Source organism: Drosophila biarmipes, chromosome 3R, assembly GCF_025231255.1.
Source record: "Drosophila biarmipes strain raj3 chromosome 3R, RU_DBia_V1.1, whole genome shotgun sequence".
Taxonomy (NCBI): Eukaryota; Metazoa; Arthropoda; class Insecta; order Diptera; family Drosophilidae; genus Drosophila; species Drosophila biarmipes.
In genome coordinates, this window is record NC_066616.1 from 8,056,406 (window position 1) to 8,068,735 (window position 12,330).

The 12,330-nt window shown below is 46.8% G+C and overlaps 3 protein-coding genes across 4 annotated transcripts; 2 read left to right on the forward strand and 1 right to left on the reverse strand.

The window, feature by feature from the left end:
- Positions 1-3,218: 3,218 nt before the first annotated feature.
- On the reverse strand, positions 3,219-7,614 carry LOC108031662 (V-type proton ATPase subunit B). The gene is made up of 4 exons (XM_017105298.3): positions 7,460-7,614; positions 7,261-7,389; positions 4,438-5,699; positions 3,219-4,377 (listed from the first exon to the last, which is right to left on the reverse strand). The coding sequence occupies exons 1-4, from the start codon at positions 7,590-7,592 to the stop codon at positions 4,240-4,242; spliced, it is 1,662 nt and encodes a 553-aa protein (XP_016960787.1). The 5' UTR covers positions 7,593-7,614; the 3' UTR covers positions 3,219-4,239.
- A 96-nt stretch (positions 7,615-7,710) lies between these two features.
- LOC108031663 (sorting nexin-12) lies at positions 7,711-10,043 on the forward strand. Of its 2 annotated transcripts, XR_006367615.2 has the most exons (4): positions 7,711-8,198; positions 8,510-8,605; positions 9,223-9,734; positions 9,793-10,043. XR_006367615.2 is itself a non-coding variant. In XM_017105299.2 (3 exons), exons 1-3 carry the CDS (start codon positions 8,022-8,024, stop codon positions 9,451-9,453), a joined length of 504 nt encoding a protein of 167 aa, XP_016960788.1. In that variant the 5' UTR covers positions 7,711-8,021; the 3' UTR covers positions 9,454-10,043. The 2 variants fall into 2 exon arrangements, 1 of the variants encoding a protein (XP_016960788.1); XM_017105299.2 differs by having other exon boundaries at positions 9,223-10,043.
- A 448-nt stretch (positions 10,044-10,491) lies between these two features.
- Positions 10,492-12,110, forward strand: LOC108030953 (germ cell nuclear acidic protein-like). The gene is made up of 2 exons (XM_017104152.3): positions 10,492-11,538; positions 11,753-12,110. Exons 1-2 carry the CDS (start codon positions 11,048-11,050, stop codon positions 12,093-12,095), a joined length of 834 nt encoding a protein of 277 aa, XP_016959641.2. The 5' UTR covers positions 10,492-11,047; the 3' UTR covers positions 12,096-12,110.
- Positions 12,111-12,330: the final 220 nt, after the last annotated feature.

Genomic DNA, 12,330 nt, shown 5'->3' on the forward strand with positions numbered 1-12,330 from the left:
CGAGTTCTTTATTGTTTTATTATACAGTTTTCGAACTTATTCATGTGTTTCTTTCCGTGCAGTAGTGGAGGGGGTCACCCATTGGGGCATTAAATGTCAGGGGCCACACGCACAAACGGGGCTCCATTTGTTTTTATGCTTATGCTGCAGAATGACTATGCTGGCCCACTGCCTCGCAGTCCGTCCAATCCGCCTGATTCCGGCACTGCCATTGCCACTGCTCGCCGGCCGTGACGCATCGAATTATCTGCGATCCGGACTTAACTAAGCAGCAGGATAAATGTCCTGCAGCGTCCGTCCGGCCGGGCAGCTCCATCAAGCTGTTGGCGGCAGGCGATTTGTTTAATATTTAATGCACAACAACAAGGCGACCTTTTATAAAATATCGCCTTGGGGTCGGTCCAGACAAGTTTGTGGGCTTTCCCTGGCCGGCTCCTTTGTGTGATTTATTTGGTTAAGCTGTCCCAAATCCGAGCAATGCACAAATCCCCGGCACACAAATTATGGAACCGACAGGCCGGTCGAAGTTCCACTTCCAGCCAACTATTTTAGCTTTCCTTTCAAAGGAGGAGGACTGTCCGAAGGACCTGTCAGCTGGACTGTGGGACTGTTGGACCGTGGGACTGACCGAATCGAATGAGACGCACGAGCGATCAGAGTGAACCCTCCTCGACCTAGGTGACAGACGCCTGACACATGGGGGTCTTGCCCGGATTCCCGATGCCGGATTCAGGACTCCCAACGCGACCTTTGCCAAAGTGTTAAATCGCTGGCCACTCGGCCGGAAGGTGGATGCTGTGTGTCGTGTCCATGGCAACTCCTGGGCCCATCAATTTCCCGGCCACTCGAAGGCATCGGAGGCAACAGGATATGGGCTGCAGGATATGGGAGTGCAGATGGAAGTGGAGCTGGCACTCATTGCTAATGAGTTAATTAGATGATTTAGTTGCCGCATTTTCGGCGCCACAAGGGCACATTAATTATAGACCCAGACAGGAGGTGGTTATGAATCCCACATATTAGCAAACATATCTCTGGGGATGAACGGGGTCCTTGGCCTTGCCGACTGATTGCTGAATTTGAGACTTGTGTGGTGGTGAGCCTATGTGCACTGGGAAAACTATGCCTGATCTTATTTCATCACTAACTAAGAAACTTAAATGGTAATAAAAATAATAAATGGCGGGATGTAGACTTTTGATTGTCCTAAAATATAACTGAATCTAAAATTATAGGGTATCCCCTTTGGGGTAATTCCATTTGTCAGGCATTTTGTATACCTATTCTTTTTTAATATTTTTGGTATAAAACTGAACATCTTAAGGATCCTTAGCTGGATAAATACGATTTACAATTTTTATCTTTTTTTATTAAAGAATTTATCCTACTCTTATACCAATTTTGTATTTTTGAGACATTTTAAAATCATAAAAATTCCCTACAGTGTGGCAGTAACATAAATTTGTTAAAGAACACTTCCTAATTTTGTTATATTTTCATTTTTTTGGAACATTTTAAAACCTTAAAAACGTTTTTCAGTGTCCCTGTGGGTTCATTAAAATCAGCATTCAAACGCTTTGCAACCGCCTTTTAACGAATCCTTTGCGTGGGTTCATTAATCGCAGCGATTTCGTGGCCACAACCGCATCCTGCCGCACAGGCGACATCTTGGGAGGCTGCCAGCTGTCTAAGTGGTTCGGGGCTGCCGCATAAATCGACCGGAAACGAGGCAACGTATGGATAGAGGATGTGGAACGGAGAAAGAGGGATGGGGGATAGGGGCTCGAGAGACAGGACAGGGCTGCCAAGTGGGCCGACTTTGCATTGACCATGACCGTGAACTTTGACGAGCTGCGCCTCCTAATGATGCCAGACAAACGTCTCGGAATGAGCTCGCACCGGGACTGCATCCTGCTCCTCATCCTGCAGCCCCATCCCCGCCAGCCTCCTCCGTCCACTTCAGCCGGCTCTTCTGACATTGGCCATCAGTAGCCTTGTAGCCCTGTCATAAGCCCACTGTGCTGCAGTCCAGATACAGATAAGAATCTCCCTTTGCGCAGTGGGCGGCCAATTGCCCCGGATAGCCTTCCTGGGGGCGTGGCCAGCCCGCCTTGTCTCTGCCCTCAGCCCCTTTAAGCCGCTTAAATTGCAGCCAGCTAAGCAGCTTGCCATTTTCAACCAAAGGCAGACAGTCGAGCAGTGCTTTGATTACCGAAATTAAAGCAGATACCAAAAAACAAGTATGACTCAAGGAATTGGCCCCAACTTTTGTTTTGGTCAATTTTCCTTTTTTTGTCAGTCAAAGAAAGTTTTGTTTGGTGTGCTCTCAGCCAGTGGGTGTACTTTACACCATCAAACCGCCTGCGTCAACCGAATTCTTAACTTCATTTAGAACTCATTAAAAACTTTGGCATAATTGCATAAATTTGCAAAGTCAATGGGAAACTTGTCCAACGAGGGGAGCTCGGCGTGTCCAGCGATCCTAAGTGGTGGGTGTGGCTGCAGGTGGGGAGTTTCTCGGGCAGAGCCCACAGGAATCGCTCTGGAATTACCAATTAATCTTATAAAGTACCTCGTTTCCTAAAGCTCTGACCAATTTAATTTCATTTGCATACTCTAAATGTTAAATGTGGCCTTTAGTAATGGAATACCTCTTAAAAAGGTTATTTCTGTTATATTCAAAAAGTGTGTAAGCCTTTTTCTTTAAATTATAGCTGACGGTTTTAAGCAATACCAAATTATAAAAAATATACTGCTATTATAAGAAAACTGTGCATACATTCCTAGCGTCTCTATCTATCTATCTGTATCTTCATCAAATTAATGTAATTTTAATACAAAACTAAAAATAATTAGGTCCGTCCCTGTAAAGTCAGTTCAATCCAGTAAATAAAAGCAACCACTGTAAGTAAAAGCTTTCGATATGCCGAAATAACTATAACGACCCCAAAGCTTTAAGTTCTGTAGAAATCAACAGAGGAGTATAACTAGAATGTTGAATGAATGTAGAATTTATGCCCAGCTTCATCAGTTAATTAATTTCAGAACAACTTTAATTGACTTACAAACTAGGTCTGCTCTTAAAGCTTTTAAGGAACCATCACCCAGTCCAGTTTCATAGATACAAATCGTTGAGAGCTCTCACAAAATTTATTACAAGTAAAATGATCAGTTAAATCGATTTAAAATACCCAGAATTGAAGAGAACTACGACATAATTAACATGATTGGTGTGTATTTTATTCATCATTTAAATGTTCTATAGTTTATACATATACACGAACTATTTAGTTTATTTAAATACATATTATTTCAACATTTATTGTTTCGGCTTCTGTTCATGATTAGGTTGTCGTTGCTGAAAATGATTGGGCCGTATCATAGAACATTTCCCCATTCACTCTTGTGACCAGTGACAACAAACAAATATCTATTAATTTATGCAACTTTATGTAATATCCATTAATTTAGAGACAAATAAACAAACAGTATTTCATAGATCTTTATACTTCTTGTAGATTTCCACATTAAAACGTTATTATTTGCTTTAAAGCATTGTTTTTGCACTTAATATTCCATTGTTTAGTTGAGTTGCTGTACAAATTGTTCACAAGGTTTCGGTGCAGGGACGGGGGCGGTGCGGAAAACAGGGGCGGGAGTGTTTAATACTTGTGCGAACTGGTGAAACGTCTAACGTAAGAACGAAAGAAATAGGGCGAAAATTGGGGGAGCAAACGAAAGTAACACAAAGAGGCAATTGTTAATTTTTGTTGGAATGCTACGATTCTTTATGCGAAAATGATTAGACAAATTATAAACAATTTAAGAGCACACACTTAAAACCTAACAAAAATAGTAAACTTTAACAAATGAAGCTGAAGGGACAGTGTGTTGTTGGCGGGAGTAACGACAATCATTAAGCAATTCAATTTATGTACATTGCAAGACGGGACATCAATACTAAACACACACTTTAGAGTAGGTTTGCTCGCTTGGACGATATTTAACTAGTTATTGTTTTGGCTACGCTGGGGCGCTCCGAGATATACAAGTCCTGGGTCTCAGCGTAGATAAGATATTTTGCTTTGTGGTTGTATTGTGGTTTATGTATATATAGACGCATACACAGCGGGATATTGCAGGAGGTGGAGACGCGCCGCACGATGCGCCGCCGCCAGCTTAAATTATGAATGAAACAAAATTTTGGACAAAAATCAAAAACAAAACAATAAACAGGATCTAATGGCGCGAGTCCCTAGGGTAGAATTCGGCCAGGATGGAGGCCGGGATACGCTTGAGCATCTCCTTGGGGAAGATACGCAGCAGCTGCCAGCCGATGTCCAAGGATTCGAAGACAGTGCGGTTCTCGTAGTTGCCCTGCAGGAGTAAACAACATTTTATAACCAGTCATCTATTATTTATGCGCGTTAAACTCACCTGCGAGATGAAGTTCTTCTCGAACTTGGTCAAAAACTCCAGATACAGCAGATCGTCGGGCGTCAGAGCCTCCTCACCCACCACAGCCTTCATGGCCTGCACGTCCTTGCCGATGGCGTAGCAAGCGTACAGCTGGTTGGACACATCGGAGTGGTCCTTGCGGGTCATGCCCTCGCCGATGGCGGACTTCATCAGACGCGACAGCGACGGCAGCACGTTGACTGGTGGGTAGATCTGCCTGTTGTGCAGCTGACGATCGACGTAGATCTGTCCCTCGGTAATGTAACCGGTCAAATCGGGAATGGGATGGGTAATATCGTCGTTGGGCATAGTCAGAATGGGGATCTGGGTGATGGAGCCGTTGCGACCCTCCACACGTCCGGCACGCTCGTAGATGGTGGCCAAATCGGTGTACATGTAACCGGGGAAACCACGTCGGCCGGGCACCTCCTCACGGGCGGCGGACACCTCGCGCAGAGCCTCGGCGTACGAGGACATGTCGGTAAGGATGACCAGCACGTGCTTCTCGCACTGGTAGGCCAAGAACTCGGCGGCGGTCAGGGCCAGGCGGGGAGTGATGATACGCTCGATGGTCGGATCGTTGGCCAGGTTCAAGAACAGGCACACGTTCTCCATGGAGCCGTTCTCCTCGAAGTCCTGCTTGAAGAAACGGGCTGTCTCCATGTTCACACCCATAGCGGCGAACACGATGGCGAAGTTGTCGGTGTGGTCATCCAGCACGGACTTGCCCGGCAGCTTGACGAGACCGGCCTGACGACAGATCTGGGCAGCGATTTCGTTGTGGGGCAGACCGGCGGCGGAGAAGATGGGGATCTTCTGGCCACGGGCAATCGAGTTCATCACATCGATGGCCGAGATACCGGTCTGGATCATCTCCTCGGGGTAGATACGCGACCACGGGTTGATGGGCTGGCCCTGGATGTCCAGGAAGTCCTCGGCCAGGATTGGGGGTCCCTTGTCGATGGGCTTGCCGGATCCGTTGAACACACGGCCCAACATGTCCTCCGACACGGGCGTACGCAGGATGTCGCCGGTGAACTCGCAGAGCGTGTTCTTGGCATCGATGCCCGAGGTGCCCTCGAACACCTGCACCACGGCCTTGGAGCCGCTCACCTCGAGCACCTGGCCGGAGCGCACGGTGCCGTCAGCCAGGCGCAGCTGCACGATCTCGGCGAACTTGGGGAACTTGACCTCATCGAGGATGACCAGGGGTCCGTTCACACCGGACACCGTCTTGTAGGCTGTGGGAGGAGGGAGATTCAAAGATGCGGGTTATATCAAGCGCGTAAGAAATGACAGGAAATAAGAGAGCCAAATTTTAGATTTTTAAAAGTATTTGACATGTGGCTAACTGAACTACTAAAGGATCTTAAGCTTGAAAGGGTTTCCTATCTTATCTTACGAATCGAAATGCGCAGAAAAAATAGTTACTCTTGTTACATTATTCATAAGTGTAAACTCATCCTATTGGTAATAATTTATATCCCATTAATTCTATGAAGTCATGCGGTTAACATCAACCCTGCATGCTTTACAAAAAGTTTAATTTAATGAAAATAATTTACTAAAAGTTTTACAAATTCGTAGTCTTACTGAGAATTTAAGTACTATTGAAAGTTTTTTAAAAAGCGGTTAGAAATTTTGAGGTTTCATAACAATGTTCACTGTGTAATAAATTGAATTTTGAAATAAATATAAAATTTGTCGGTTTTTGTTAAACACAGTGTCATTTACTTTTACATAACTGCCATATAGAAAATGTTAATATTAATAAAAGTTAATAAACAATTTTATAAAATCGAACTTTTTCCTGAGATACTTTTCCTTTAGTTGCATAGTAATTAACAGAAACTAAAATTAAATTAAATTAATTTGCAGCACATTGCCTTCTGAACTTCCAACTAGCTTTCGTTACAACAAAAACACGAGTCGCGCACTGCTCACATGAAAGGGGGAATCTGATAAGAAAGCAAACGTCAAAAGAGAAGTGAGGGCGCAAGGGGGCGTTGGTGGGGAGGGTAATTGTGTCAGCTGACTGTCCAACTGGCTTTGGCCCTTGCCACGAGCTGCAGTGGGAATCTTGTAGGAACTCGACGGGAAGAAGGGGAGTGCACAGTGCAGGGCAAGATGGTAGGGAAGGGCCAGCAGAAGTCATGTAAGATGCGGGTCTTCAAATGTGACTTGTTTGTGCAGTATTTGCACATCTTTTGTGTTTATTACCTTCTTAAATATTGCTCATTTAGGGCGACTATTAAGTGAAATACGAGTGCTGTCCCCAGTGAAACAGGCAGTTAATAATAGTAAAACTGACACCCCTATAAAAAGTAGTTACAGTGCGGCGGCTATCGCCCGTTCCGCCTCCCACCCGTTCGCAGTCAGGTGCCTTGCGTGAGTGCGCGCTGAATGGCAAAAGCAAACAGCTGAGCAGCGAACGGTCATGTGACGGCGAAAATTTTCAAAAGCTTTAACTGCGACTATGCGACTATGGGGTGCGCTGGGGCCCGAAATAGGGAGCTGGGGATCCCTTTGCACTCCTATGTCACCTTATCCCACCTAACTGGCTGCGATGCCAGGCAGTCTGCCCGAGTCTCGCGGGGTCGCAGGGACTTATTGATTTCTCCGCCCTCCGCCTCACACCAGATTCGTGCAAACTGTCATGGCGGATCTTCAGCTTTTCTCCGCCGTCTTGCTGGCTCTGGCAGGGCACTGGTGCCCTGTTCCACCCACCCACTCTGGCTCTGGCAGGCACTGGTGCCCTGTTCCACCCACTCCGAGCGACTCCCTTCCACTTTCTGTACTCACTCAGGCGGGGCTGGGAGATGAAGTCCCGGGAGACGGCGAGGACATGTTCCCGCTGGGCTTGCTGGGCGTTCATCTTGGCTGGACTTTTCTGCGCCTCCTCTACCTTGAAAGAGCACTGCGAATTTCGAGCTGTAACGAGCAGTTAGGTTTGGCTTTAGCACCCTCTCGGCTAGGCGGTGTGCGGCAGGCACCAACGTACAATTTTTCAGCTGCGAAACAGTACTGAGCGACACACACGCAAAATTTTGGCCTGCGAAGTCGTTGCGAGTGCGAGGAAAAATTGCCCTGGAACTGAAAGGTATTGCTGAATGTGCTGTGACGTCACGTGCCATCACATGACCCGCCAGGCGTTAGGGCGTCGTGCCTTGCAGTGCTTGCCAATACTGGCTAAGAGTGCTCTTTTAGCGGAGTTCCGCACCCCGCCGGCCTTGCCACCCCTCGGCAATCAATCGATGACTAGTGTCAATCGATAGGCGCGGATGTTGGCCCACAGAGCTCTGTTAATTATTGGAAAGTTTTTAATGGAACAATTTTAATTAAATTACACTAGTTGTTTACTCGCTGCGGCAGTCGGGCCACCCAGAAACTCAGAGCACCACAAGGGAAGCACTGCGGCACAGAGAAGCCCCCGAGCAGGAGCCACTGCCTGCCGCCAGGAACACAAAGAGAGGGGCAGCGAAAACCCGTTTCTTGCGTCGCGTCCGATAAAAGGGGCGTCTCAATCTCTGCCACCGACCCGGAGCCCCTGGCATCGCACCACTATGATGGTTGAGTCCGACGGCACCGCCGACGCCACCCGCCGCCTCAACGTGAAGAAGCAGACGCTGGACGACGCGTACGCGGTGCCCGCCAACTTCCTGGAGATCGACGTGGTCAACCCGCTGACCACCATGGCGGCGGGCAAGAAGCGCTACACGGACTACGAGGTCCGGATGCGGGTGAGTGCTGCCGAGACAGGGGACCTCTCCGCTCGCGGGATTACCTGCCGGCGGGGGAGTGACCCCGCAAAAACCACCGACAATCGCTGCTGCTCGCTCGCACACTCGTGCACTCGTACGTGCGACTTTGTCTCGCCTGCGAGTGTGTGCGGGCGATACGCCTATAAAGCGAACCGGGCGATAAACATTAGTCACAAGTGCAGGGCACCGATTCGGGGCTTGAGTCACGGATGTCCGGCATGCGGGCGCCCCAGCCTTGGTCCCCCCCAAGGCATCTCTTCGCCGAGCTAACCCACTGTCTTTGTTTCCAGACCAATCTGCCCGTCTTCAAGGTGAAGGAGTCCAGTGTGAGGCGGCGCTACAGCGACTTCGAGTGGCTGCGGAACGAGCTGGAGCGGGACAGCAAGGTGAGGGAGCCAGGGACCTACGCCGACTCGCTCCGTTTTCACTTTCACCGGCTTTGATAGAGTTCGCCCAAAGTTAGAAGCTATTTTCGTTCCTTAAATGCTCTATTTAATCTCTAGAATCACACGCTATAACCTAGGACCAAAGGTTACCTTGTCATAATATAATATATAATACAGTAGTTTCTATATAGTAATCCCTAAGACTTACTCACTGAAAACCCGACCTCTTTGCGGGTTTAAAATTTTACGCACTAGCAAGAAGTCACCTAAATTGTCATTTGATGACATGAATGTTCTCTGCCTGCTATACAGGTGGCTACCAACCTTTCAATTCCAGTATTATTAGCACTTACCCTCAAAATGACTCTTCTTGGCTTGTCGCCATGTGCCAATTTTCCCTAGGGCAACGTTTGAGCCTAAAATCGATTTATAAACTTAGCAGCTAAAATGCAGATAAGGCTACCATTCTGTAAAATACAGTTTAATTTTGTGTTAATAATCCGCCAGAAGCCACTTGAAATAATGCGATATATACGGCGACGTCAAAACATATCTGTGAAAGTGAAAACGAAAGCTTTGCGCGCATAAGCAGCCTTTAATAAGAGAATGTCCCCCAGATTGTGGTGCCACCACTACCCGGAAAGGCCTGGAAGCGCCAGATGCCCTTCCGCGGCGACGAGGGCATCTTCGACGAGAGCTTCATCGAGGAGCGGCGCAAGGGACTGGAGGCCTTCATCAACAAGATAGCCGGACATCCGCTGGCGCAGAACGAGCGCTGCCTGCACATGTTCCTGCAGGAGAACGTCATCGATAAGAACTACGTGCCCGGCAAGATTCGCAACACATAAGCAGCGGACTCCGGAGCAATCGAAACCCCAAACCACAGCAATGCAATGAAGCAACAACTCGAACGAACAAACCCGCTACGAGGTCTTTGGGGAAGCCGTGTGAATGTGTGTGCTTGGCCGGATCGGAGGAGGAGCGGGATGGAGTGGAAGGGATCTGTTTATTATGCGACGCGATAAGAGGCGGGAAGTGCTGCTGCTCAGTTAATGTTTAGCCCCTCTCACCCCGGGGACTAGTTACAACCAGCATTGGGAATTTTTAATGCTAAATTCAAGTTTATATGGTATACATAACAATATACATACATATATATTATATACAATACAGATATTTACGAATAGTGTACATAAGACATGCCTACAACGCCCCTCGCTAAGTGAGTCTCGAAAGTAGGAGCTGTCCCTCCCATTTCCACGGTCCTCAGTTTCCTCGTTTTGACCCATTGCAGCGGTAACGAAGCAGCAAATAAAGTAAGGGAGCCATCCTGACCCTGAAATCCATCCCTTGTACGTGTATGCAAATTATTGAATATTTTGAAACAGATTAGTGAATAATATTGTACTTCGAATCAAATTAAAATAATTAAAAAATATGTGACTGGCTGGTATTACTCGTTTGATCGCACGGTACTCGAAAAGTGAATGGGGAGCATAAGTAAATAAATGTATATATTCTGATCAGAGTCGATCCTGGCACTTATAATCGTATTACTAGTTCTAAATATAATAAATAGTTCCAAGTACGTTTAGCTTTCTACTGGGTCCTTCTACCTGTAGCATGTCCAGTCGGAGGAGGAACCATTCTGGAACACGCTCTTTCAAAGATTTCGCTTCGTTTAACTTTCCCTTTGAATTAACTCAGGTGTGGGACAAACGGAAGCTATCTTTTAAATGATTTCTGAAGTCCATATGGTATAAATAGCCTGACTGGGTTACTTTTCTTCAATATACATGTTTACTCTACAAATAATGGGTACTTAAATGTCAGCAATCAAGTTGCAAAGCTACATAAGCTTTTATATAAGCACACAAAGCGAATAACATCATCAACATGAACAAACGGAGGGCCTCATCGAAGCGACACTACGATCTCGGAGGCGATGATTCAGTGATCAAAAAAATATTCACGGAGTTCCGGACATAATGCACTCTATATTTAAAAGAACCCAGAATAAGGACTGCTTATCCATGGAGTCGGGGGTTGATGAGGAGGAAAATTCTCCGAGAAGCGTCTTCCGTTGGTCTACCTGGAATTGCGCAATGAAGTGGCGACTGCTTGGGAGGAGCCACTGGATTATTTTTCCCTGGAAGTTGATGCGGAACTGATGTCCAGTGTGCATAAGTTATTGGGTCTGATGGCGACCCGGCGTAAGCTTTACTCTCCCGAGGAATACTGCGCGCCGGAAACGGTGGAACCGACTTCGACGGACACTGAGCTCCTGAATATATCCACTTTCTGGCTGCCGCAGCCAGTCATGCTTCCCTCCAAGTCTGGTCAAGTCTGAATCTAGCGAACCCCAAGCCCCCAACTCTGGAGGAGCATCGGGCGAAGGAGCGCAACGATATCCTGCTGAAGACCGATGCCAATATTACAGAGATGCAGACGCCCGACTTCCTTAAAGAGATCGATCTGAGCGAGCTACCCAGCAGGGAGCAGATATCCGCCAATTGTGGCCGGCACAAGAGCAGCATCGCCTGCCTGGAGCGGCATCCGAACTTTTACAGATTCGTTGAGTCACTGAGCACCTCGGTCCCGATCAACATGTGCCATCCGCTGGCGCTAACCTACCGGGAGAGGAGCTTCAAAGGCTGCAAGGACGAGCTGGCCAAGACCTTGTTCAACATCTTCAACCACGCCATCTTCCACTGCGGCCTCCAAGCGTCTATCGTTTGGAAGAGCTCCTCGCGCACATCCTGTCGAAGTGGGCTCAAAATCAATGCCTCTGGACAGCGGTCCGGCTGCATCCTGCTGTGGAGGAAGATAAGTCAGCCGGAGGTGCTCATTAAGACGCTCCTGCACGAGATGTGCCATGCGGCGGCCTTTCTCTTTAATCGGGAGACGGGTCACGGCGACAATTGCCGCAGATGGTAAGATAAAGAAGAAAAAATAATAATAATCTTTTAGTGGTGTCCATATACAGAACAGATTAGTTAGATACTTATATGCATGAAACCCTTTTGAAAAGATTTACATATGTATATAAGCACTGATAATGTGTTTAAAGTTGTATGTTGTTCGATTTTACATTATAAATATCCTTTACTTCCGATGTAATACTTTATAAAAGGTTCCAATCCTCAGGGCCTACCAGGCGAAGAGGTCAATGCCTGAGCTGCCGACGATCGGTGATTGCGAACCCAATTTCAAGTACACATGCACCATGTGCGCTCGGTGGTCTTACGGATGGATTGATTTTGGGAAGAATACGGTTCACTGTCACTACTGCCAGTTTGAGGTGGTCACAAGACCACTTCGGAAAGCGGAAAAGCACACGGGCTCCCGACCAGATCGCACGGTAACTCCATTCAAGGCCTTCATTAGGGACAATTACTTGAAGCTGGACGGGATGGAGATTATTACGCACAGCGCAAAAATGAGACTGCTTAACCAAGAGTTTTTAAAAACCAGAGTTCCACCTGGTTAAAGTGCTGCATTTGGATATTTTGTTGAATTTATTTTGTAATAGAATAATATTAAATGTACTTCTGTACTTGTTTTTGAAACAAAAGTGCGTGGGATGTATTGAAGATTGAGTTTCTCTGTGTTTCTGTTTCTTGAAAAGTTTTAAATTCGCGCGCCATTATGTAACTAGTGATGGAACGAAAATGATCGATAATTATATATCGATAACTACGTTGCCAAAGTACAAGTTAAAATTA

Bases quoted from the DNA above. Each gene is read 5' to 3' on its own strand.
- LOC108031662 (XM_017105298.3), bottom strand. From the start codon at position 7,592: ATGGCACGTGACGTCACAGCACATTCAGCAATACCTTTCAGTTCCAGG. The intron at 5,700-7,260 runs GTGAGTACAGAA...CTCCTCCCACAG, and splicing joins CATCTCCCAGCCCCGCCTGA to CCTACAAGACGGTGTCCGGT. The intron at 4,378-4,437 runs GTGAGTTTAACG...TTACTCCTGCAG, and splicing joins AGAAGAACTTCATCTCGCAG to GGCAACTACGAGAACCGCAC.
- LOC108031663 (XM_017105299.2), top strand. From the start codon at position 8,022: ATGATGGTTGAGTCCGACGGCACCGCCGACGCCACCCGCCGCCTCAAC. The intron at 8,199-8,509 runs GTGAGTGCTGCC...CTTTGTTTCCAG, and splicing joins ACTACGAGGTCCGGATGCGG to ACCAATCTGCCCGTCTTCAA. The intron at 8,606-9,222 runs GTGAGGGAGCCA...AATGTCCCCCAG, and splicing joins AGCTGGAGCGGGACAGCAAG to ATTGTGGTGCCACCACTACC.
- LOC108030953 (XM_017104152.3), top strand. From the start codon at position 11,048: ATGCAGACGCCCGACTTCCTTAAAGAGATCGATCTGAGCGAGCTACCC. The intron at 11,539-11,752 runs GTAAGATAAAGA...TCCAATCCTCAG, and splicing joins GGCGACAATTGCCGCAGATG to GGCCTACCAGGCGAAGAGGT.